Genomic DNA, 25,250 nt, shown 5'->3' with positions numbered 1-25,250 from the left:
CTTATAGTTCTATGTACATTCACATTTTAAAGTTCTTGAAAAATCTTGCTTCTAATGTGCTTCCTTTTCATGTTATTCTTAGTCAAAAGAAATGAGTTCTTGATATAAATGTGGGACTCTGGATTTTATCAATGGCAAAACAAATATATTATGTAAACCAGTTTCCCCAAAACTCTGTATTGACTCTTAGAATTTCCAGCCAGCATAGCTATTGCTCAGAATTCTGGCCCTTGAAATCCAGACATATATGGAGATACAACAACCCAGATTGGCAAACAGCAATGATGATAAATAAGAGTACAGACTTAACTCAGAGCAGTCAACCAACAACAAATTGAAAGGATATAAGCCCAAAACATTCTGGAAATTGTTCTTCATTTCTAGACAAGCCTTTGGCTCTATATAATTTGAGCAAATCAAATATATTTGCTCAAATATATTTGAGCAAATCCGCTCCAACCCCCTGAAAAAACAAACAAATGCTGTATTTTATATTCTAAATAATTTATGATAAAGATTGGGAAAAGATTATGGCAAGGTCAAGCACCTATAATGGCCAGACATATTTATATCAAAGATCAGGTAAACTTGACTAGAAAAAAATTAAGATCCTCCACTGTTTAAAAACATCTTCAGAAAAAGGAAAAATAGTAAAATTTACATGGTAAGGTTTAAGTTTATATAGCATTTCACTGATAGGAGCCAAATTCAAATGCTCCTTCCAGTCTAAACTTCTCATTCCAACTTTAGTTTCTTTGGATCTTCTCCATCTTCAGTTTTCTTTTCAGATGGTCTTTTCTTTAAGCCTTTCATTTTTCTAGTCTGCAGTTTATCCAGGTCCTGTTTCTGCATGTGAATCCGCCCATATTTTGTCCCAAAGACATCATGAGAGACATTCTTCTTTTTCTTCGGCTAGAAATACAAGAAAATGCCCATTGTTTTTGATCTTGAATGACATTTCTTCAAAATGCAATCCTTATCCAATGACTGGAAAATGTCCTTCCATTACAACTTAAATCTAATTAGTTAATTCATTATTTCATCTAATTTAAATTAATTAGGAAAAACAAAGCCATGACATCTGGAAAATTGTATTGATGTCTCATTTGTGGACCAAATTCAATTCTAACGCTCCCTAACTCTATTGCCTTCCAATATGCTGATCTCTCCCAGAATTCTCATCAGAAGCCCTGTAGATTGATCCACATATGTCATATGAGGAAGGCGCTCAAGTTAGAGAAAACTGGTTTAATTTGCAAAAACTCCAAAAATAATGACTTAAGGATTACAAAACTAGACTAACTCTGTCATATCATGTTAGCTCTTTATGATATTACCTAAACACATCCATGGAGAGCCAGTTTGGTGTAGTTAAGGCACCAGGCTAGAAACTGGGAGACCATGAGTTCTAGTCCTGCTTTAGGCACAAAGTCATTCTCTTTCAGTCTAAGAAGGCAGCAATGGCAAACTATTTCCAAAACTTTGCCAAGAAAACTGCAGGGATTAGTCCAGGCAGTTGCCTGGAATCAAGACTGGCTTGAGGGCATACATACAAGGATATCCCTACCTCAATAAAATAAATAGTGACTACAAATAAGCCAAGCAGCAATCATTCCCGAAGTAGATTCAAAGGACATTTGTAATCCTTAAAGTACATTAAGAAAAACAGGGTAGCACATATTAGTGGATTTAATTAAGTAAATAAAACTGTAAAGAATTGTAGTTCAGTTGCTCTGATCCACAAACAAAAAAAATATATATTTTCAGTTATGTATCACTTTCAGTTCTGCACTTGGGGCAGACTTTCCTGGCATTAAATGTATAAAGACTTGTCCACCTACCTTGAGAGCTTTAGGTTGCTTTAGTGACAGCTTATACAGATCATCTGATGCCAAATGTGTTCTCCTTATCACCAAATCTAATGAGGGTCCCATATCTTCAAGTTCAATCCTTGGTATTTTACAACCAGACTTTTTCAATAACACCCTTGAAAATAGGACAAGGGAAAAAAAACCTTATTTGATTAGTTCATCTGACATTCTGAATCCTTGTAGCAATCTTCCTTCTTCCAGACACTTCAGCACGAAGAACAAATCAGTCCTATGCAGTTCATATCAATACCTCACGCCAACTTGCAAAAATATATCAGGTCTATATAAATAATATCAATGGATAAATATTTACTAAAATCAAGTACTGTGTAAAAGATCCTGGGGGACTAAGCAGAAAGGAGCACCCCACAATATGCCATAAATATTGCCTCCCAAAGGAATATTAGCAGCCCTTTCTCCATAGATTCTTTCTGGAGAAACACTATGCATACACTTTTGTGAGATAGAAAATATTGCTTCATTTACCATATAGATAACATACTTTGGCTTATTTTGCAGAAAAGTATTTTGAGGTAAACATTAGTTTATAATGTCCTTTTTTGGCTATACAAGTAACCTTCAAAGGGAACAATTTAATGAGATCAAATAGTGCCGAAAAATATTATTAAAGAGGTTATAGAAAAGAAACTAAAGGTGTATATTGCAGGAAAAAATAACAGAAATACAGCAAGAATGCAGCTTGGATAAAAAAGATAGAGAAAGAAAAAAAAGGGGGGGGCAACAGCAGAAATGATGGAGAAGAGGGCAAGGAAGATCAAAAATTGGTCAGCATCAGATAAAGACAAACTGCTGGGTTTTGGGTTGAAGCATCTAACTGGGTAATTAGATTTTAGTATCTACATTTGGAAAACAACTTTACAACCAATGATGGACAAGCAAATCTCTAGACTATATTTGCCCTGCAACCCATGCAAGATTTTCTTTCTTCCTTCTCCGCCTGTATGCCTCCAAATCTAAAGTCTGGGTAGAAAAAAGAAAACTTCAACATCATTCTGCTGTGTCTAGAAGACAGCTGGATACTGACCTCACCACCATACACCCATTTTACCACTGGCATCATTCAGTTCTGTCCCTTTATTTATACATACTCTCCCCATCTACTATTACAGCAATAGAGAAGTATGACATCCAGTTGTTCATCAGTTTATTTTTGATCCATATTTAATTTCAAAACTAAGGACTTGGTGCAATCCAGTTTCCAAAATAGTAGCCTGATCATCTCATAAGAGAAATGGATTGGTTGAAGGATATCTGAGTAATTTCTTCTCCATCCTTGTTGAAATTACACACAGAAATAACCAATTGTAGCCTAATAGCAGCTAGATGCAATTAATATACTTTAACATAAATTAATTAATATTAATTCTTAATTAATATTCTTCTTGGTTCATCAGTCCCAAGTCCCCCTGCACATACCAGTTGTTTAAAAACATGCATCATTGCCACATTCTACCAAAGCTGTATTAATAAATATCAGACATGACTAAGTTTGAAAAGAGATGTACCCGCTCATAAAAGGTAAACAATGTCTTCTCTGTATTTTGTCTTTGATCATTTGAAAGTAAAGCAAATTCCTTTTATAATCTTATCAGAAACCCGGTTCTTATTGCATCTGAACTATATTCCTGCTGATTAACACTTAGTAGATTGACATTTGTGATATTAAAACATTTAAAAATTTTAAACAGTTGGAATTTCCCTGTACTGTGCAGCCTATGAGTGGCAGCAGTTTCCAAAATCTTCAGACTGATACATAAGTCTGATTTGTTCTTTTCTCATTATTCTCTCCACTGAGATGGTTAGTCAACCAAGCATAATATAATGTCTGATATTATTAGATTATAAACATTGGTGATCATATACTCTGATCTTATGTTCCAACCTCCTTCTCTTATCTTATGAGAGAGACAGAGAGACTATGATAAAACTTCACGCCCCAGACTTTGGACAGTTGATTAGTCACATGAAACTCAGTTTTTATGATTGGATTCTATACAGGGTTCAAAAAGAATTCTCAAAGTTCAGGATATTCCAGATATGGCTATGTTGTATGAAAAATTCTGAAAGTTTGTCTCAGTACGTCTATAGTAATGTTTTATATTCACAGAAGACAACTGGCCCTAATATTTCAAACATATTAAGAAACTAAGACATGTATGTGGGTCATAATAAACCTGAACTGATATCATAGCAAAGCAGATGGAATTTGAGATCAACAGTTTGTAAACAGGTCTTGTGTCTATGTTCAGCTTTCACAGAAATGCAAAGAACAGCAAAGTAGGGATATCAGTATTCAACAATCACTCTATTCCAGACCCTGAATTGCTGAAGATAACAATATAAAGCTAACAGTTATTCTATAACAATCCAAAACAGATAATTAAATCTAGATAAACCTTCAAGAATAGAATACAGTGGGGCTTTACTGCAAAGTAGGTGACATTAAGCTGTGTTAGCACAGTAAAGGTTAATGAATATTAACACAGTGGGAGAGCAATACTGACAAAACCAATCACAACTGGATAGTTTGAACCACAAGGAATATTGTAGAAATAATAGGGTACCTTCTGGTTTAAAAGGAGAGTACTTTGGTGGGCGTTTTCTGAGGAAATCATGATTTTTGGAGAAAGAATTTGCTTGAGCGGTATATGTGTTTCATATGTATACGCACTTTGCTAGTGCTGAGAATCCATAGTTTTTATCAACATGTTTAGCTTGAAAATAAAATCTCTAAGTACAATTAATTTACCTGTAACAATTAATTTACCGTAACGTAACATTACGTTTCTTTTAAGTAGATGAGGATTTTAAGTGACATTTTAATTGGGTCTTCGGCCATTTCATACAGACAGTAGGTGTACCACACAATGCAATACTTTATAATCTGTGGGATAATACCATGGGAAGCCAGCCTGAAAGGATGAAATTAGACTTTTCCCCACCTAAAACGTCTTTCCTACATTGCTCTAATCCAGTGTTTCTCAACCTTGGAAGCTTGAAGATGGGTGGAGTTCAACTCCCAGAATCCCCCAGATTCTGGGAGTTGAACTCCACCCATCTTCAAGCTACCAAGGTTGAGAAACAGTGCTCTAATCCAATCATACACAAATGCACCACATCTCTAGTCCTAGTCAGTGTATGACTGCATGTTGTGGCACATATCCAACCACCACACAGACTTACTTGTAACTTCTCATATAGATCTTTTCATCCACTGCTGTGAAATGCAGAACATGTTCTAAGCCGGCCAGACGAATACTGGGCACAACGGGGCCTCTGAAAAAATCTAAAGGGCAAAAAAAGAGCAAGAGTTAGTTTTTAAAAGGTGGTCCAAGGATGCCTGGGATCCCTTAAGACCTTCTTCGGGGTTCGCAAAAACAAAATTATTTGCCAGATAGTAAAGATATTGGCAAACCAATATCTAATAATGTAATTCTTCTGATTATTCTTTTTATTAGTTTTAAAATAGTTTTTTTTCCATGAAAAATATCTTATGTTAATATCTACTGGATTTAATATTATTTTTACAAGATTCAATAACAAACTTAATTTTTCATATGGCAAATATAAATAAATATAACTCATACAAAAAAAAAGAAGAAGAAGCTTTTTTGGGGTCCTCCATCATTATTAAAAATGGAAAGGGATCCTGAAAGCAAAAAAATTTAAGAAACAGGTCTATATGACACTAGCAGGTTAACTCAAATGGCTTACCAATTAGAAGGCTTTTTAACCTTCTGTGTTCCTCATCAATGTCAAAAGCATCTCCTGCAAATATCAGCATGGGCTTTGTTCCCTCCGGACACTTGCTGTTCTATTATAAAAATTAAAAGATTAAAGAAAAAAAATGATTGGCAGAGGACCAAGAGAAGGAGAAAAAGTATCCCAGAAGACCTATCACCAGATCACTCACAACAGGAACAGACTTGCTGGGTAGACCTTGCCAATGTTAACTGGCAGCTCAGATGTTCCTTTTTTGGATATGTTGGGACTACACTCCAAGCTGTTGTCTGTACTAACTGAGAATTCTGGGAACTACAACCCAAAATATTTAGTGGACAACATATTTAAATTTAAAAGGAGCGTTGGTCCTACCTGATACGTTCCTTCTCGTTGAGTGGAGACAGCAGCCAGCGCGGGTAGTGCCCATCCAATCAGCTTGAAGGACTGAGCCTGCCAATTATTCTTAGTCCCGCCCTTGTTGCCGGGCAGCCCAGCTTTTGGCGAAGACTGGAAGACAGACTCAGTGTGTGGGACAAGAAAGGGAACCAAAGGACAGAAAGAACAGAAAAAACAATCAGGGTCCAGCTCGAGGAAAAAAAAGGGGAGGGTCTGGCTGCTGTCTCCACTCAACGAGAAGGAACGTATCAGGTAGGACCAACGCTCCTTCTCCATTGAGAGTGGAGACAGCAGCCAGCGTGGGACATACCCAAGTTCACTGTCCCGATGTCAGGGGGGGATCACGCTGGACCGCATTGTCCTCTCCGGCAACAACCCTTTGCAGAACCCGGCGACCAAATGAGGCTTCGGCCGACGCAAACTGGTCGAGCTTGTAGTGCCGGATGAAAGGACTAGGAGAAGTCCACGTAGCCGCCCTACAAATTTCAAGCAAGGAAGCCTGCGTCGCCCAAGCCGCCGTCGTAGCTGCGCTGCGGGTGGAGTGAGCTGTCAAACCTGACGGGCGGGGAAGGGATCTAACATCATAGGCTGTGGCAATCGTCTGGCGAATCCAACGACCAATGGTTGAAGACGAGACCTTACTGCCTTGAGATGTAGGTAAGAAAGAGACAAAAGCGACTCCGAACGACGGAAAGGGGCTGTCCTCTTTAGATAAATTCGTAGGGCCCGCCGGACATCAAGGGAGTGCCAACGTCGTTCCAGAGGATGAGAAGGCCGGGGGCAGAAATTTGGCAGAACCAGCTCCTGTGCACGATGAAAAACAGAGTTGACCTTCGGCACGAATGTCGGGTCCAAACGGAGTACCACTCGGTCTGCGTGGAAAACACAAAGGTCCGAACGAGTGGACAAAGCGGCGAGCTCGGATATGCGGCGAGCCGAAGTGATGGCCACTAGGAAGGCAACCTTGCAGGTGAGAAGTCTGAGACTGGTAGTCTGAAGTGGCTCGTACGGAGGACTCGTAAGAGACTGTAAGACCAGAGGGAGATCCCAGGTCGGGTAGCGATGCAGAACAGGAGGGCATAAGTTCTTTGCTCCCCGGAGAAAACGCCGGACCAAAGGGTGGTGAGCCAGAGGTGGCAAGGAGCCGCAGGTAAGTACTGAAGATAAAGCTGCAATGTGTCGGCGGAGAGTGTTGGGGGAGAGACCCTGGGAGAGACCCTTTTGCAAAAACATCAGAATATGTATAATAGACGGTTGGAAAGGCGAGACACCAACCTGACTACACCAGCTGTAGAAACTCCGCCAGGTGGCAGAGTAAATGCGTTCCGTAGAAGGCCGTCGGGAGGATAGTAAGGTATGCACAACATCTGCTGGAATTTGAACTTCCCTCAAAGTGCACCGCTCAACCTCCAAGCGGTTAGATTGAGCCAGGCCGGATCTGGGTGCTTCAGGGCGCCTTGCGAGAGAATATTGTCCGAGAGAGGAATGCGCCACGATGGGGTCACCGATAGGGACACGAGGTCCGCAAACCAGGGTCTCCGAGGCCAATGAGGAGCCACAAGGATCACTTCCGCTCGCTCGGATAGAATCTTGCGTATGACCCTGGGAAGGAGGGCCGTCGGGGGAAATGCGTACAGAAGGCCCGACGGCCATGGAGTTCGAAGAGCGTCGACGCCGGCTGCTCGAGGATGAGGGTATCGCGAGAAGAACAGCGGAAGTTGGGAGTTCTCGTGAGTCGCGAACAGGTCGATCACAGGATGGCCGAAGCGGAGAGACAGCTCCCGGAAGATGAGCGGAAGGAGACGCCATTCCGCATTGTCTATTTGACGGCGACTCAACCAGTCTGCTTGAACATTCTGAGCCCCGGAAATGTGTTCCGCCCGAAGGGAACACAGGTGACGCTCTGACCAGATACCCAACGCGACTGCCAGGGTTAGAAGAGATTTCGATCTGGTGCCCCCCAGTTTGTTCAAATGAGCCTTTGCGGCGACATTGTCTGTAAGGACGAGGACATGAGCTCCGGAGACCAGACTGCGGAACGACTTTAGAGCCAAGAAGACAGCCTTCAGTTCCAGCCAATTGATGGGATGTCGAGCTTCCGAGGGACTCCATGTCCCTTGAGCCAGTTGACCTTGGCAATGGGCTCCCCAGCCCAGGAGACTGGCATCCGTCGTCACCACCACCCTCGCGGGCTCGAGGAAGAAGCAACCTGCTGAGAGAGCGGGGGAGCGCCACCACCGAAGGGATCTTCGTACCGCAGGAGGGAGAGGGATCGGCTTCGATGAAGTGCCTCTGCCGGCCTTCTGCAAGGGTAAGAGAAACCATTGGAGTTCCCTGGCGTGCAGTTGAGCCCAGGGAACAATAGCTATCGCAGATATCATCTTACCTAAGAGTTGAGACAAAACATAGGGGGAAACCACCCGACTCCCCTCAACCCGGGAAACCAACTGCCTTAGACTAGCTTGTCTGTCGGGAGAAAGAAAAACTTTGCCCTGAACCGAGTCAATCAGGGCACCCAAATGCACTAATCTAGTGGAGGGAGAGAGATGGCTCTTTTCCAAATTAACAGAAAACCCGTGAGCCGCCAGTGTCTCAACCGTCAGACGAATATCTAAAACAGCTTGCTGTACAGAAGGGGACAACAAAAGAATATCATCTAAGTAACACAGGAGACGAACTGAACGGATACGGAGTTGAGCCGCCAAGGAAGCCAACACCTTCGTAAAGGTGCGGGGGGCCGAAGAAAGGCCAAATGGGAGAGCCCTATATTGGTAGTGAGCCCCGTCATAACAAAACCTTAAAAACCGTCTATGGGAAGGAAGGATAGGGATATGAAGGTAGGCCTCGGTTAGGTCAATGGAGGAGAGGAGATCGCCCCTCCGAACACCGTCCAGAATTGATTTTAATGATTGCATTTTAAATTTTCGGTACACAACGTATCTGTTTAAACGTTTGAGGTCCAGAATGGGCCGCCACCCCCCCGATGACTTAGGGACTAGAAAGACCCTCGAATAGAATCCCGAACCCTCTTGACCGGGAGGCACAGGTTGGATAGCCCTGATGGTCAGGAGATGCTGAACCGATGAATCCATAAGGGACTTCTTGACTGGATTACGAGAAATCGGACAGCGGACAAAGGTGTGAGGGGGGGGGCAACAAATTCAATGGCCAAGCCGGATCTTAAGGTGGCGTGGACCCACTTGTCCGAGGTGGATTCTTCCCAGACAGTAGCAAAGAGACCCAATCTACCGCCAATGGGAGGATCCAAAGGGCAATCAGCGACGGCGACGGACGAAACGACCTCCTCCCCCTCGAAAGGGCCGCTTAAAGTTAAAGGGACGCCCTCTGAAAGACCTATCGGAAGACCCCCGCTGCCTGCTGAAAGACCCATCTCTCCTAAAAGTGGGAAAGGGAGAAGAAGAAGAGGACCCCCCATCCGCACCTCTGGAGTAAGAACGAGAAGGGTAAGGTGAGAAACGGGGTGCTCCTCTCCGGAAAACAGCAGCTAAGACCTTCTTTTTGTCCCTGGTTTCTGTGAGGAAAGGATCTAAGGCGTCCCCGAAAAGCTTCGTACCCTTAAAGGGAACCGAAGCCAATCGCCACTTATGTCTAGCATCTGCCTGCCAATGACGGAGATATAACAAACGACGAGCCGTGACTGCCGAAGCCAAAGATTTTGCGGAGAACCTAGCAGCATTCAGAGTTGAGTCGGCTGAAAATTGAACGGCAGCTACGATTTTATTCAGGTCTTGCTTGATACGAGTATCTCCGGGGGCTAGCTTTTCTTGTAACTGACGCAACCAAAGCAACGTTGTTCGATTAAAGAAGGATGCTGTAGTGGTGGCTTTAATCGCCCAGGAGGAGCTTTGAAAGGCCTTTTGAAGGACTTGATCAGATCTGCGTTCATCAGGACGGAGACCTTCATCCGGCTCGCCCGGAACATTGGAGTTAGGGAGAAGAGCTGCAACAGGGGCATCCACCGAAGGAATTTGGAGAAGGGCCTCCAAATCCGAGGATACTTGAAAGTTTCTTTTGTCATTAGCCGAAGGTAGGGGAGCAGATGCTGGAGATTCCCACTGACGTTTCACAACGTCCAGAAAGAGAGGAGGAGTAGGAACGGATGTTATAGGCCTAGCTGGTTCCGCGAACATCGGGTCCAAAGATCCAGAGGAAGACGAAGGGGGTACCGGATCCGCATTTGGAGAGGATAAACGGGCCGTATTAACAGCCTTGAAGAGCAAAGATTTGAACAAGGCTTGAGGGAAGAGACCCGTGAAGGTCGGCTGATCCGGGGGAAGGTTCTCATCCTCTGACAGGTCAGAATCAGGATCTCCGTCGTCAATCAAGGCTGAAGGATGACTGTAGTGAGAAGAAGTAGGAGAAGCGGAGCGAACTGAATGTGAACAGCCTTCGTCACTGTGGTCCGCTGAAAAGGGTGAAGGCTCTCTAACCGATCCATGTCGACTGGAAAGGCCCGAACGGGCGGCCAAGGATCTTTGAACCGCCGCCTCAATCATCTGCTGTAGCTGATCTGGAGGAACGAACGGATCCAAAGAGCGGGCAGGCACAGATTCAGAGGAATGAGCCGCCTGTGATGTTGCTGGATCGGGGACCGGTTGCTGAGAAACTGATCCAGAACCCCACAAATTTTCTTCGGAAATAGTCACTGGGCAATCTTGCAGAGACAGCTGGTCAGGAGTAGGTGAATGGGACACAGTGACTGGAGGTGGATTAGAAGGAGCAGGTTGTTGAGGAGAGGAAGGAGGCAACTGAGCGGATGCCTTGTCACATAGTCTGGTCAAAACTTTGTCTCTACGTTTTTCTACTTTAGAAGAAGATGACAAGCCACCCGTGGAAGACTTGTGGTGAGAACGTGAGCGTTGAGAAGTTTTGGAATGAGACCTGGAATCTTCCATGGCAGATTGCTGGGTAACAGACGTGGAGTCTGATTGGCCAATTTCGCCTGCACTGGCCTTCCGGCCGTGCTTAGACTTAGAAAGGGCCTTAGGCATGACAGACAATAAGACTGAATGTAAAAACCCCACGCACCAGACTGTGCCTCAGTAATTAGATTGTGAGTAAATAGAAGGGAGCGAGAGGAACTCCGCAGGAGGCAGCGTTGAATAAATTATCAATTAATTTTAACCAATCAAATGTCAGACAGATGAAATTGGGAGCGTAAGAACTCCACAAATTGTAAGGTGTGGTGGGGAAGGCCCGAAGCAAATTTGAAACGTTGGTGAAGGAGGGCAATCAATCAGCTAATCAATCAGGTAATTAAGACCACAGTCCTGTGGCCGTAGCAGGCAATTAAGGCAAAGGGGGGGGGGTGCGAAGCTCCACTAACAATTAACGATGGAAGCGCAGAGGCCCACAATTGCTGTAATAGAGTAAGGGGGGGGCGCGAAGCTCCACAGGGCACAATTTTAAAACGCCCACGGATCCGGACCACTGCCACACAGAAAGAGGGGGCGCGAAGCTCCTCAGCTACTCAGGCAACAACCTTGCTTAATAAGGAGAGAGCCTGCGGGTCAATATTGGAGCAGCAGCAACCGGCACAGCCACGTAGAGGAGGGGGCGCAAGGCTCCACAGAATAGCCACTCAGCCCGCCACGCTTCTCATCTAAATATAATTAGCCTGTGGCAAGCGGTTGTAAGGGAGGCGTTCCGGGGCGAAAGGACCTCAGCCGGCAAGAATTGTTAATGAGGAACCGCCGGCTGCAAAGACTCGCGCTCTCTCAAACGGCGGGAAAAACTTGCAGTCCAAAATGGCCGGCGCCGCTATAAAGCGCCCGCCGCAACCGCCGACAGTAAATAGAAGCGAAAGTGGTTAAATGCAGAGGGCGAGGAGAGCGCAACGGTAGAATGTCCCTCGAAGATCAACGATCCTAAACCCTCCTTGTGAGGAACGAGGGCAGGGAATCCCCACACCCCTGAACAAGTCAGGGGAAATCGAAGTAAAGGGAAGGGTTGGGTAACTCACAAACTCGATGCCAAACCGGTCCAAGTCAGCAGGAATAATCAACCAATGTCCAAATCGAGAGCCAGATCACAGTCAAACAGTCCAAGTCAAAAAATTCAGAAAAACCAGCACAAAAGGGATAAAAGGGAGAATTTTAGTCAGAGAGCAGTCCCACACACCAGCCAGCGCTGAAGGACTGAGCCAAAAACTGGGCTGCCCGGCAACAAGGGCGGGACTAAGAATAATTGGCAGGCTCAGTCCTTCAAGCTGATTGGATGGGCACTACCCGCGCTGGCTGCTGTCTCCACTCTCAATGGAGAAAGGCAATTAAACAAGTAATCCAACAAATTACCATATTTTTCGGAGTATAAGACGCACTTCCCCCCCAAAAGAGCGTGAATTAGGGTGCATCTTATACACAGAATGTAGCTCCGCCCACCCACCGGTCCTCACCCTTTTGGAGGCTGCAAATGCAGCCTCCCAAACAGAGAGCCTCTCAAACAGCCTCCAAAAGGTCTGTTTGAGAGGCTGACTTGGCAAAGAGAAGCTCTTTTGCAAATGGAGTTTTTGGAGGCTGCAAACACAGCCTCTCAAACTGAGAGCCTCTCAAGCAGAATTTTTTCCCCCTTATTTTCCTCCCCCCAAAATGAAGGTGCGTCTTATACTCTGGAGCATCTTATACTCCAAAAAATATGGTAGGCATTTTAAAAGTTAACTATTCTTTAATGTGCTCATAAAAACTGAAATGACAGGCACGGTATTAGAAGAGTGTTTCTTCTAAGACACTGCACTGTGATATGTACATTTACTGTCTAAAAACAAAGCAGGTGCTCCTATAGTTTCATATGGTTAAAAAATAAGTTTCAATATAGGCTGTCTTAAACTGCTGAAACCAATTTGATCTTCTAAGTTTTTATTTAAATCAGATGACAGCACCACTGGTAAACACTGCCCTGGGAACATCAGCCAAAAGTAACAGCTTAAATATCCAGGAATTCTTGGAACAAGTAGAGCAGCTGATGGTGTCAATCAAAAGCAGTAACCCATCACAGCTGGCTAGACTTGACTACCTAATTTCAAGACCCCTGGACTATAGCAAAATACAGCTTCTTCATTGATAATCCCATCGCCCAAGTTCAAAAAGCAGATTCCAGTGAGAACAAACCACGGGAAAAGCTTCCTGGATAAAGATATACTTTCACACATTATAGTCACATTGAGTTTCAAGTAGTATCCCCGATTTTTCTGTTTGTATCAGTTTAAAAGTGTTAGTACAAAAAAGTGTTTACTGCAAAATTAAATTAAATTGTCAAGAAAGACTAATTCAGTTATCAATGCTGACTCAAGGGCACAAATAAATATGATCAAAATACATTAAAAGTGGTCCTTGGTGCTGAGTTTGCTTGTTTTCTTGCAGATGTTTCATTACCCAAATTAGGTAACATCATCAGTGCTAGCAAGGAACGTCTGCAAGAAAACAAGCAAGCTCAGAGAACACCAAGGACCCCTTATGTCAATCCTGAGCTACAAATATTCTCCTTTATTAATACACTAAAAGACTGATCAAACAGCAATTTAGAAGCAGTAATCAGAGAGAAAAGAGATACACCTCCAACAAATTAAGTCAGTAAGGAACTGGTGATATTTCAGAATGTTACCTTAATATCTTTGAGGGCAACAAACTTCTCAATGCCCAGTTCAATCATATCCAGAATATGATAGTCATACATTCGACCTATCAAAAGAGAGTGAAAGATCATTAAAATGTGTCTTTTGACAATGCAAATATATTTCCATTTTAGAAATGAATCCCCTTTTTATGGTACATGGCTTATACATATAGTTAAGTTTCTAATAAATACAATTCTTCATGCATCATTATGATATCTGTGAAAACACAGTGCTCATATGTTTTTCCTTAAAAAAATTAGAAAGTATTAGAAGACCTGACAAGACTAACAAGACTAACAAGACTAACATCCTCTTTTCCTCAAGCTCACTTGACAATCAGCCCTTGCTTATCAATGGAGACCGAATGGAGCAAATGGCCAGTGTTAAGTTTCTGGGTGTTATCATAAAAGAGGACCTGACCTGGGGCACTCACATTGCAGCACTGGTCAAAAGGGCCCAGCAGAGATTATACTACCTGAGACTTCTCAGGAAACAACAACTGACTGAAAAACTGCTGGTGACCTTCTACCGCTGCACCATAGAGAATATTTTAACTTACTGCATCTGTGTATGGTTTGTCAATTGCAGTGGCAGATAGGACAGCACTCCAGAGGGTTAACGTCATTGCCCAGAGGATCACTGGTTGCCCTCTCCCCTCTTTGGAAGAGCTTTATAGCTCCCACTGCCTTAAGAAAGTTCAAAACATTCTTAGATCCCTCTCATCCTGAGAACCCTTTTTTTGAACTTTTACCATGTGGCAGACAGTACAGGATAATAAAAACAAGGACTAATAGGCTGAAAAACAGCTTCCATCCCAGGGCACCAGGGATTCTACTGTACAGTGTAATATTAATGCAATATTGGTTTTCAATTCAAGTGTATAGAATGTGAAGGATCTGTGTTTGTGTTTTATTTTTATAACTATAATGTATACTGAAGATGGCATTTAATTTTGTTGTGCAATGAAAGTAAAGTAAAGTAAAGTAAAGTAAAGTAAAGTAAAGTAAAGTAAAGTAAAGTAAAGTAAAGTAAAGTAAAGTAAAGTAAAGTAAAGTAAAGTAAAGAAAAGAAAAGAAAAGAAAAGAAAAGAAAAGTAGTGAGTTAGTTACACTATGAGCAAACCATACTGGCCTAGTCTGCATTGAACTAATCAAAAAAATAACATTATGGCTTATTGTTACATGATAGAGAAACTTTGATTCCAGACAGTTAGCTAAGCAGAAGTATCAAAGCCTATCTGCACGGATTCTAACCCTGAAAGAGATGAGCTTATATCAACTGGCCTTGACCACAATTCCCCCACTGACCCTTTTCTTTAAATTTCATCTATTTGGCTCAAGACAAGAACAGACTTGTTTTCACACACCAAGAGGCTCTTGATCTACTTTCTCTAATATACAATAATTATATAAATAAAACCCAGACACGTTACCTATGGTCAGATTATTAGGCCTCTTCTTGCTATGAGATCCAAACAGGAACAAAGAACAATCAGACTTCTTGGAAAAAAATTCCTAACAACAGAACACGGAGGTTTAAATATATTGAAATGCTTTGCAGAACACAATGCAAAACCAGCTTTCAAGGCATAATTTGAGAAGACTGAGTAGCTATTACACCACTGTAAATCTTGCCAAAAGAGAAGATTCCATTGGCTTACAATTCCCAATTTCGTTTCCACTTTCTTCTTGTTTAGCAATCACATTCTGATCTGACAACTTGGTCATTAAATGACATGGTTGCTAAACAAACACGGGACAGAGACATGGCAAAGAACACCAGCTGCCACTGTCTCATTCAGATAAAGTTCTCATACAGTATTCTGTGCCTGATCTGTTTCTCCTGTTTTTTGCCCCGTTGCAGGTGGAGAGATTGCCTAAACAAGTTATCTTTTCCAGAGATGCTTTTCCCTAACATCAAATTAACAAGTTCAGCACTGTGACTTTAGTCGATAAGAATGATCTGCTGCCTAAACCAGGGGTGTCAAACTCGATCCCATTGCTGGCTGCATCGGGATTTTGTTTGCCCTTGGGGGGCCAGGATGGGCATGGTCTGGTCATTGTAGCCAACTGGGTGGGCGCAGCCGGTCCCAGGGCAGCAGGGGCCGGTCCCTCACTGTCTCCAGGATGGCCTGAGGGCCAATTCTGTGGCTTATTGTAGGCCGGATGCAGCCCACGGACTGTGTGTTTGACACCCCTGGCCTAAACTGACCAGACCTTAAATCAGTTTCACACTGAAGACTCCTGTTGTGTAGCATCATAAAGGCATGCATTGGTTGGAAAATGTTTTTTTTAAACTACTGTTTATTATAGTTATATTTGCAAATGGTTGCTAATCAATTACTAAATGAACAGTGGATGTAAAATGCACTGATAATGTTACCTAGTATAGTAATGAAATGTCTGCAAGAAAATAACTGAGCTCAGAGAGCACTCTGAGCTATAAATATTCTCTTTTATCAGTTATCTATGAAGTACTCTGGATCAAAATCAGCAAAGATTTTGCAATTATCCTTTTTCAGAAATTCAGAAAGATTAATTGCATATAAATTGTTATCACAATGTACTATTTATAAAACACCCAATATTGCGTTTCCTCCCAAAATCTGACAGAACTCTTTCACATTCCAGTTTTTTCTGGGTTAACATAATGACAGCTTCACACTGAGAACAAACTTCTCTCAACGTCTTTACAAGAGAATACACTGACCTCGGGGTAAGTTATAAACCAAAACAATAGGATTATTGTTCCTTTTTATTAATAACTGTTCCACACCCATAATGTAACCCACAGAGGAAAAAAATATGTAAAAACAATATTCTCATTTTTTAGCTTATAATCAAAACATATTCTGCTTTCTCAAGCTATAGTATGTTTCTATAAGGCCTGGAAACTGTTCTTAAGCCTTAGAAAATATTTTTGTGGGGAAAATAGGAGGCAGAAATATTGGGCATGCTTGCTCTCTTCAGTTGACCTAAATAGAAATGTAAATATTTTAAAAAGCTGGATAAAAATATAATAACAATATCATATGCTGGTAAATGCAAAGGATCAGCTATCTTTTCTGCGACAGAGCCATCTAGAGGCAAACAAATGTATTGCTAGAGAACTCAGAAAATACCGTAACAGCAACGTTTACCGTATTTTTCAGAGTAAAAGATGCACTTTTCTCCCCCCAAAAAAGATGGTAAAAATATGGGTACGTCGTATACTCTAAATGTAGCCCCGCTGAAAAAAGCCTCTGAAATGGAGCTTCAGAAAAAAAGCCTCTGAAACGAAGCTTCAGAAAAAAAGTCTCTGAAACAGAGGCAGAAAAAAAAGCAAGGCACAGAGCTCACAACCAATGAACCTGTTGCTAAAATTCACCTCTGGGAACAGCTGATTGGGGGTATTCCGGAGGCTGATCAACCCGCCAATCAGCTTTTTTCTTATTTTCCTCTCCAAAAACTAAGGTGCGTCTTATACTCCGGTGCGTCTTATAGTCCAAAAAATATGGTATTTTATTTGTTTCCATGGCCCAATTCAAGCTTTATCAAGCTAACCATCACAGTTTGACTGAAAAAGAGCATAAATTTAGGAAATCTAGAAATCATTGCTTTCAGCTTAAGCTAGATATCCTGTGACCCAACGGGTCATCTCATTCCAGAGGCATTTCCTCATCAGATTTCTCCAAATCTTCACCAGCTTCCCACAGGACTGAATAGAGAAAGACACATGAAAGAAAAACAATGGAAGGGCTTCTAATGTATTGCCTTCACTGGACTTCAACATTCTGGGAGATATTCAGATAAATCTGCTTTGAAAATAGTCCATGTTGAACCGTGTAGCATGAACATCAGGAGTTGACCACAGGAAATGTTTTACAACATTTTATTATGTTATAAACTGTTAAGTGATAATTTTTATGTCAGGTTTTATAAAATTTTTCAATTTTATAACTTTTACAAATTCCATGGGAGTAACGGGTCCCAGATTTTAGACAAATTGTCTGTGTTATGATTTTGCCCAGTTAAAAGTTATGGGAACGAGAGTTTTAGTAGAATGTAGATAAAGAGTAACTTAATTCACTCAACATTTATGTCATTCAGATTGTGATTAATCCTGGCATGTTTGAAACAAGTTACAGTTAGTATTTAGAACTGCTTTGGATTCAGATGACAAGTTAATCATAGCTTTAAAAAAAAACACCAAAATGTTCAAACTCCTCATCATGGCTGTAGCAGAAGATATGCAATGGGCAATGGCACATATAGTTCTGTTTCAACAGCTATTTGTTTCCAGCATTGTAACTAACATCCTTCAACAGTTCCTCTCTCGAGATGCTTTGAATTCATTTTCAATCATTTCTTCTAGAAAGGAAGAGTTGTAGTCCAAACCCTCTTAGTGACATCAGACAAGAGAGAGCTAATTTAGCACAATGTGGGGGATAGCCAATATAGACTGGATGTTGTATAACCAAATTAGATTTCACCATTCCAGAAAGTATTTGGATCTATTTTTCTATCTCACATACATAAGCCTAAACCTAATACTCACCAGAGAGGACTGGTCTTCAAAGGGCCTTGTAATATTCTTTCTGAAACAGATTTTTAAAAAACTTGTAAATACCTGCTTTAACCTACCCGCAAACTAGTACCCACCAAAAAAACCTGCTTGGTTCATATTATATGCTAAGCAAATCATGGATGCCTCCTCCTATAGCCATGATGGCAAACCTGTGGCACGCACGCCACAGGTGGCACGCAGAGCCATATCTGTGGGCACACGAGCAATGTCCTAGCTCAACTCCAGTATGCATGCGCACGCCAACCAACTGCTTTTCAGGGCCCAACGGAAGTTGGGAAACACGCTGTTTCCATCCTCTGGAGGGCCTCCAGGGAGTGGGGAAGGCTGTTTTTGCCTTCCCCAGGCTCCTAGAAAGCCTCTGGAGCCTGGGGAGGGTGAAAAATGGGCCTACCTGATCCACTGTGCCATCACGTGCCAAAAGCTGGGGGGGGGGGAGCGCAGGGGGGCGGGGCACATTGATTTATGGGTGTGGGCACACACGTGCGCGACCCCCGCACGCTCCCCCCACTTTTGGCATGCGACGGCAAAAAGGTTAGCCATCACTGCTATAGCTTTGTAGTTAGTAGATAGCAGTCATTAGAAGAAGCCAATGGGTGCTGTCTGAACACAGCATGGTTTAGCATGATGTGCAAACTGATTTAAAGTAAAATGCTGCTGTTTTTCTTACCTAAGAACTGTGATGCCATTTGTTTTTGATGCTGGTCATTATCAGTTCATACAGCAACTAATTAAATATTCTTGGGCACTGTATCCAGCTTCTGATATACCTCTTCCAAATATGGGGGGTTCTCTTTCTACTTCTGCTTCCAACCCTGAGCTATTACTCACTACTATACAATTCTTTGGAAATGTATTTGTGTTGTGGCAGAAGGCCCAGGCACATACACTCCAGGTGGATTAGATCCCAATCTTTTCAGTCAGCAGAGCCAATACAAATTCTGCATGTATCTAAAAAGCATTAGATTAGATAAGGCTGTTACACATCAAATGATTTGCCTGGTTATATACACTTTCTATTGCGCAGTGTTTTATAGATTTTTTTTGCATTAAACATAAACCTCCCTCAACTACCACATATATTTGCAGATAAGCCCATCTGCCGATAAGCTGACACTCAAATGTTAAACCAAAATACCATGAAAAGTATGCCTCTTGTGCAGGGGTGAAATGCTCCCGGTTCGGACCGGATTGCCTGATCCAGTAGCGATGGCGGCGAGTGGTTCGGAGAACCAGTAGCAAAAATCCCTGCCCCCCACCGTGCCCAGCTGAGCCGCACGATCATCAGAGGCTTTTTTTTTTTTTTTACTTTTAAAAACATTTTTTCTACAACCTCTTCCGACGAAAAAATGCTTTTAAAAGTAAAAAAAAAAGCCTCTGATGATCGCGCGGCTCATCTGGGATCGTCAGAGGCTTTTCAAAGCATTTTTTTCTGCAACCTCTTGGCCGAAGAGGTGGTTAAAAAAAATGCTTTGAAAAGTCTCTGACGATCCCAGCTGAGTTGCTTGATCGGCAGAAGCTTTTCAAAACATTAGAAAAAATGCTCTGAAAAGTTTAAAAAAAAAAAAAGTTGGCCATGCCCACCCAGTCACATTACATCCCCCCCACCAAGCCATGCCCACAGAACCGGTAGTAACAAATTTTACATTTCACCCCTGCTCTTGTGGATAAGCTAATCCTTAACATTTTCTTATGTATATTTGGTTTATCTGTGGTGGTACATTTTTCATGGTATTTTGATTAGAAATTCAAGTGTTGAATTTCTGTACTATATGAATACCATATTGCATATACTCGCAGATAAACCCATCTCCAGATAAACTGAACCCAGTTTTAGGGAGAGGTTTTGGAACCTAGAACCTACTTTTCATAGGTTGTACTAGTTGACAAACTAGGGTGCATGTATGTATAATTAGGTATGTGAATTTGCATGTATCTGTGTGTGTGCATACATCTAAGTTAAATTATGCAAAGAATTCAAAAGCATATTTTATACTTCTTTTTAAATTGTTAAAGTAGCTGGCCCTTCTCTGAAGCTTTAGAAAGTGTTCCTGGCTGTTTCTGCATGCAGATTTCCTTCATTTGGAAGAAAGTAAGAGACATTGCTGTTTTAATGATCTTAAAACACCTCTTCCAACTGCTTTGAACAATCCTATTATAATGTGTGAATGTATACGTCATTCATATATATACAATATACCCGTGTTTCCCCGAAAATAAGACCGGGTCTTATATTAATTTTTCCTCCCAAAAACGCATTAGGGCTTATCTTCCGGTTAGATCTTATTTTGGGGAAAATATGGTGTATACACACATATACCAAATTGCCATATAGATCTGTATCACATCTGAATACCAGAGAAAAATACACCAGCAATATATCACTTACCTTTTATATAAGACAGCGAAGGGCTTTTTCAGGGCATACTATAAGAAAAGAACACTTTAATTTAGAAGTCACATTTAACAATGCAGTTAACAATGCAAATCTTCAAATGGTAATATATTTGTTTACATCAATTTAGAACAAATAAAGCCTAGATTAATGAGTGCCTGAAGGACTTCACCGGGCTTTAAGCACACTAACAGTTTTCCAGTAATGGGTCTACCAAATAACTCTGCTAATCACTTGCTGGCTCCGATAGCAACACTGAGGCACAAATACTGTCATCTCACTACAAAGGTTTCATCTGAATCAGATCAATTACATTCTCCCACAATGGTGATGGAACAGCAACATTATGTTAACATCTAGTATCCTTCGCTGTTGTCCTCTTCTCATATCCTGAGGATTTTATTAAAACAGATGACATTTTGCTATTGGAAGTCACTTTCACCCCACCCTTGCCAAATTGGGGAGTTCTTCTGACAGAGCAGTGGTGGATTCAGATTGGACAAACCAGTAGGGGCGACTGTGGGATGCCCCACCCACCTGCGTGGACATCATGACATCACATTTTTTTCATGTTTTCGAGGTTCTGCGCATGCGTGGAAGCCTTGCACATGCGGGAAGACAGCATTTGCGAGCCGAGCACGCACACACACACACACACACACACACACACACACACACACACATTTGCGAACCGTAGGGAAGGTAAGTGAATGCCACCCCTATGACAGAGTGAAAAAATGACCTCTCAGCTTCATGGAAGGTATCCTCCTCTGGAAGTTTTTAAAACTATTTTCCTTTTCCTTTCCTTTTGTTAAACCTACTTTTCTTCCTCCAGCTCTAACACTACGATCTGCTTATAATGGGAACCCTTAAAGATAAGTGTCCTTGAGCCCTCAAGATGGAAATCGAAATAAGTTAAGTGAATACAGATATGTTGAGGAAGGCAGAGTAGGGAAAATGAAGAGACAACACTAAAAAAGTGTAGGTCTCCTCTATAACACGTGTAAGGCTCCATGCACTCTAGATTTGGACTTCTAGTCAACACAATTCCAGTATCGCTAACAAAAGTTACCATTCCCACAAATTCCATAAAAAAATAGACTTCTAGAGAACATATTTCTTCTCTTATTGTTTTACAAGGAAAATAAGACAAAAAACTGGAGCAGAAACAACTAAAAATCAAATGCTGAGATTTAAATGACTGAATTCCTACTTCATTGTGTTCCAGATTCTGGTGATAATTGGTAATAATGCTATTACTATTATTGAGAACAGTAGTGTTTCTCAACCTGTGGTCTGTGGACTCCTGGGGGGAAGCGATGTTGTCGCAGGGAGTCCGTGAAGGCTTGAAGAAATGTTAACGATTTAAATCTTGAGTTAAGATTTGGGGATCTGGGGCCACAAAATATATTTAAAGGGAGTTAGTGGTGAAAAAAAGGTTAAGAACCACTGATTTACATTGTATATTTTCTGGATCCAATACCCAAAGAAGTACCATTACTTTTGCAGAAATTTCTAAACATACTTACAATATTTTTGAGTACTTCTGCAACTGTTAAACTTGCATTTCCTCCTTTTATGAGCATTGCATTTTTGGTGTTTTCTGTCAGTTTAGGCTCTCTTTTTTCAAGAAATCTTTTGGCTCTCTTTGTTTTAGGCTTTCTGCCATGAAAAAAACAAATGAACAAATAATAAATGAAGTTTCACAAAATATTTAATCAAGATCTACAATGCTATTATTTTATTTAGCACTTCTAAATGCTGCCCATCATAAAATTGTAACATGACAAGTTATAAAAAATACAGACATGATATAACCAGCAGCAGAACATTATTGATGCAAACTGAATCTATGAATGAAAAGGAAAAATGTTATCTAATGCATCTGAGAAAGACTACTTGCATCTCAGCATGACCCACTGAAGTGAGGCATCCAGAAGTCTAAAAGATTAGCCTGATTCATACCAGGTTGCCAAGGCTGGGTTTTTGATTCTGTCTGGATGTTTAGGTTTTTATTTACATTTTTATAAGCTGTTTGTACAGTATGCATTAAATGGGTAAAACCCAACTTTGGGTTATTGGCTATGTGACTATGTACCAATTGGGCAGAATTACTTGAAATTACAATCTCCAATTCATTCTCAAGAATTGGGCAAAATAAAGTTGAATATTTTTATTCCTCCTCCATGGCCTAAAATTTTATTTCTGCATAGTGAAAGAAAGAAAAGAATGGAAGGCTTATTCACATTCTTTCCATGCCTACCAATAATTTAATTGTTTTCTATTTTAAAGCAACATACATTGTTTATATCTCTGGAACAGACAATCTAAATGTTTGAAAAATTAAAACTAAGTTGCAATATAATTCCTCGAATCTCTCCTTTCTAACTGACCAATGTTTTTCTTCTCTCCAACTAAGATACTCCATAATCACACTGTAAAGATGAAAAACAACATATCTTATCTTGGTTTGTTGTAGCATGACCTCTTGCCATAGGTACTACACACCCATATCATCTCTTCATTCCTCACCCCATTTCACTCAGTAAACCAGCACACCTAGAATCAACCGCTTCAGGATTCCTCTTTTGAGAGTTGAAAAAATAATTCTCCATCAGAACTACCACCACTCTCTCCAAGAATATTACTAACTTTATTTGATATACCAGTGAATAAACTAGAACCCAAATTTGCAATCATCCAAATACCAGCACGGAACCAAAACATCACAGAACTGGAGGGTTTGAAACAAAGCAGGAAACAAACAACTTGTCAGATTGTAACTACTGTATTTCATATCTGTCTGCTGTGCAATTGGCACATAATCCAAAACATGGAGAGGCATACATAAGTGTACCACTGGTATTAGTACCTACCAAATAAACATTCATTCGTTTCACTTCATTTGAAATGTAACTGCAACCTCTCAAGAGAAAACACACAACACCTTAACACGAAAGTCTTAAAATTAAGAAACATTCCTTTAATAAAAAAAACAAATGGCAGTTTAGCTGCATCCCACCAAGAAATTCACTGTTTCCTCTTATTATATAGTGCAATGATTTTTTTTACCCGTTTCAAGATATTTAGTGATTTTCCCGCAGAGCCTATTATTAGTGAACACGGACAGAATTGTAGAGCCACAGCAGGTCGGGGAAAAGAATAGAATATAATTTTTATTTGCCAAGTGTGATTGGACACACAAGGAATTTGTCTTGGGGCATCTCAGTGTACATGAAAGAAAAGATACATTCGTCAAGAATCATAAGGTACAACACTTAATGATAGTCATAGTGCACAAATTAGCAATCAGGAAACAATATCGATATAAATCGTAAGGATACAAGCAACAAAATTACAGTCATGCAGTCATAAGTGGAAGGAGACGGGTGGTGGGAACGATGAGAAGATTAATAGTAGTGCAGACTTGTGATTGCTGGCTGGTCGTTTTAGACCGATATATTTAGGCTTGCTACAAGCAGATTTCTACCAACCGAAGATAAGCGGCGTGAGTTCGGGATGCCCCGTGAATTTTTTTTTTTTAATTTGATTTATATGCCGCCCTTCTCCGGAGACTCAGGGCGGCTTACAATGCATTAAGCAAATCTCATGCCAAGCTTAACTACAAGCATAAAACCAGCTTTTTCTTTTTTTTTCTCCCCCGCATCTACTTGATAAAAGGCTGCGCATATCACTTTCTAAGTACACAAATGCTTTCTCCCCCCCTCCCACACACCCTTACGAGCCCAGAAATGCTTTTCATTTAATAACCCCAAAGGAAAAAAAGGACTCAAAACGGACAAGCGCTGAAAACCCGGTACTTACACCACACGGTCTAAAGGCTCCATCTTCCCGGTATAGGACAGATAGCTTCACCCACGTGGACCAGACAAACTAAGGGCACCGGAAAGAGTTATAAAAAAAAAAAATCACGTTATGACATCACATCCGCCGCGATTTGAACATAGAGATAGAAAACGAAGAACCCCCCCCAAGAAGCGATGGTTCTTGAACAGAGATCTCCAAACTTGGCAATTTTAAAACATATGGACTTCAACTCCCAGAATTCCCCAGCCCAGCATGGCTGGCTGAGGAATTCTGGGAGTTGAAGTCCACAAGTCTTAAAAGTTTAAAACTTTAGAGATCCCTGTTCTTGAAGATGTTATATACTTCAGGCAGCCCTCGACTTATCAGTTCATTGATAAGGGCACTGAAAAATGGGACATATGACCGTTTTTCACACTTACAACCTTGCAGCATGCCTATAGTCACATGATCAAAATTCAGATGCTTGGCAAATGCTTCGTATTTATGACACGGTTGCAGTCTCCCGTGTCATGTGATCCCCTTTTGCAGCCTTCTGACGAGTAGTCAATGGGGAAACCAGATTCACTTAACGACTGTGTTACTAAATTGACAACTGCAGTGCTTCACTTAACAATTGGGGCAAGAAAGGCCGTAAAATGGGGAAAAACTCACTTGATGAATGTTTCACTTAGCAACATAAAATTTGGGCTCAATTGTGGTCGTAAGTAGAGGAGTACCTGTATACACAATTTGAATCTTATGTTAGAAGCAAAAAATTAAGAGTCAAGGAATTCATGATTTGTACTGCATTATCTCCTGCTTTTAGATCACATTTTATTTG

At 41.3% G+C, this 25,250-nt stretch overlaps 1 protein-coding gene across 1 annotated transcript; it reads right to left on the bottom strand.

Annotated features, from left to right (window-relative positions):
- Positions 1-487: 487 nt before the first annotated feature.
- Positions 488-24,528, bottom strand: RPF2 (ribosome production factor 2 homolog). Its single transcript, XM_060689097.2, has 10 exons — positions 24,428-24,528; positions 22,132-22,264; positions 20,597-20,634; positions 18,181-18,220; positions 15,077-15,158; positions 13,632-13,708; positions 5,607-5,706; positions 5,076-5,178; positions 1,842-1,986; positions 488-912 (listed from the first exon to the last, which is right to left on the bottom strand). Exons 1-10 carry the CDS (start codon positions 24,448-24,450, stop codon positions 736-738), a joined length of 918 nt encoding a protein of 305 aa, XP_060545080.1. The 5' UTR covers positions 24,451-24,528; the 3' UTR covers positions 488-735.
- Between the last annotated feature and the right edge of the window lie 722 nt (positions 24,529-25,250).

Source organism: Pantherophis guttatus, chromosome 1, assembly GCF_059756535.1.
Source record: "Pantherophis guttatus breed Tessera chromosome 1, ASM5975653v1, whole genome shotgun sequence".
NCBI lineage: Eukaryota > Metazoa > Chordata > Lepidosauria > Squamata > Colubridae > Pantherophis > Pantherophis guttatus.
This window is presented reverse-complemented; position numbering and strand designations above follow the sequence as displayed.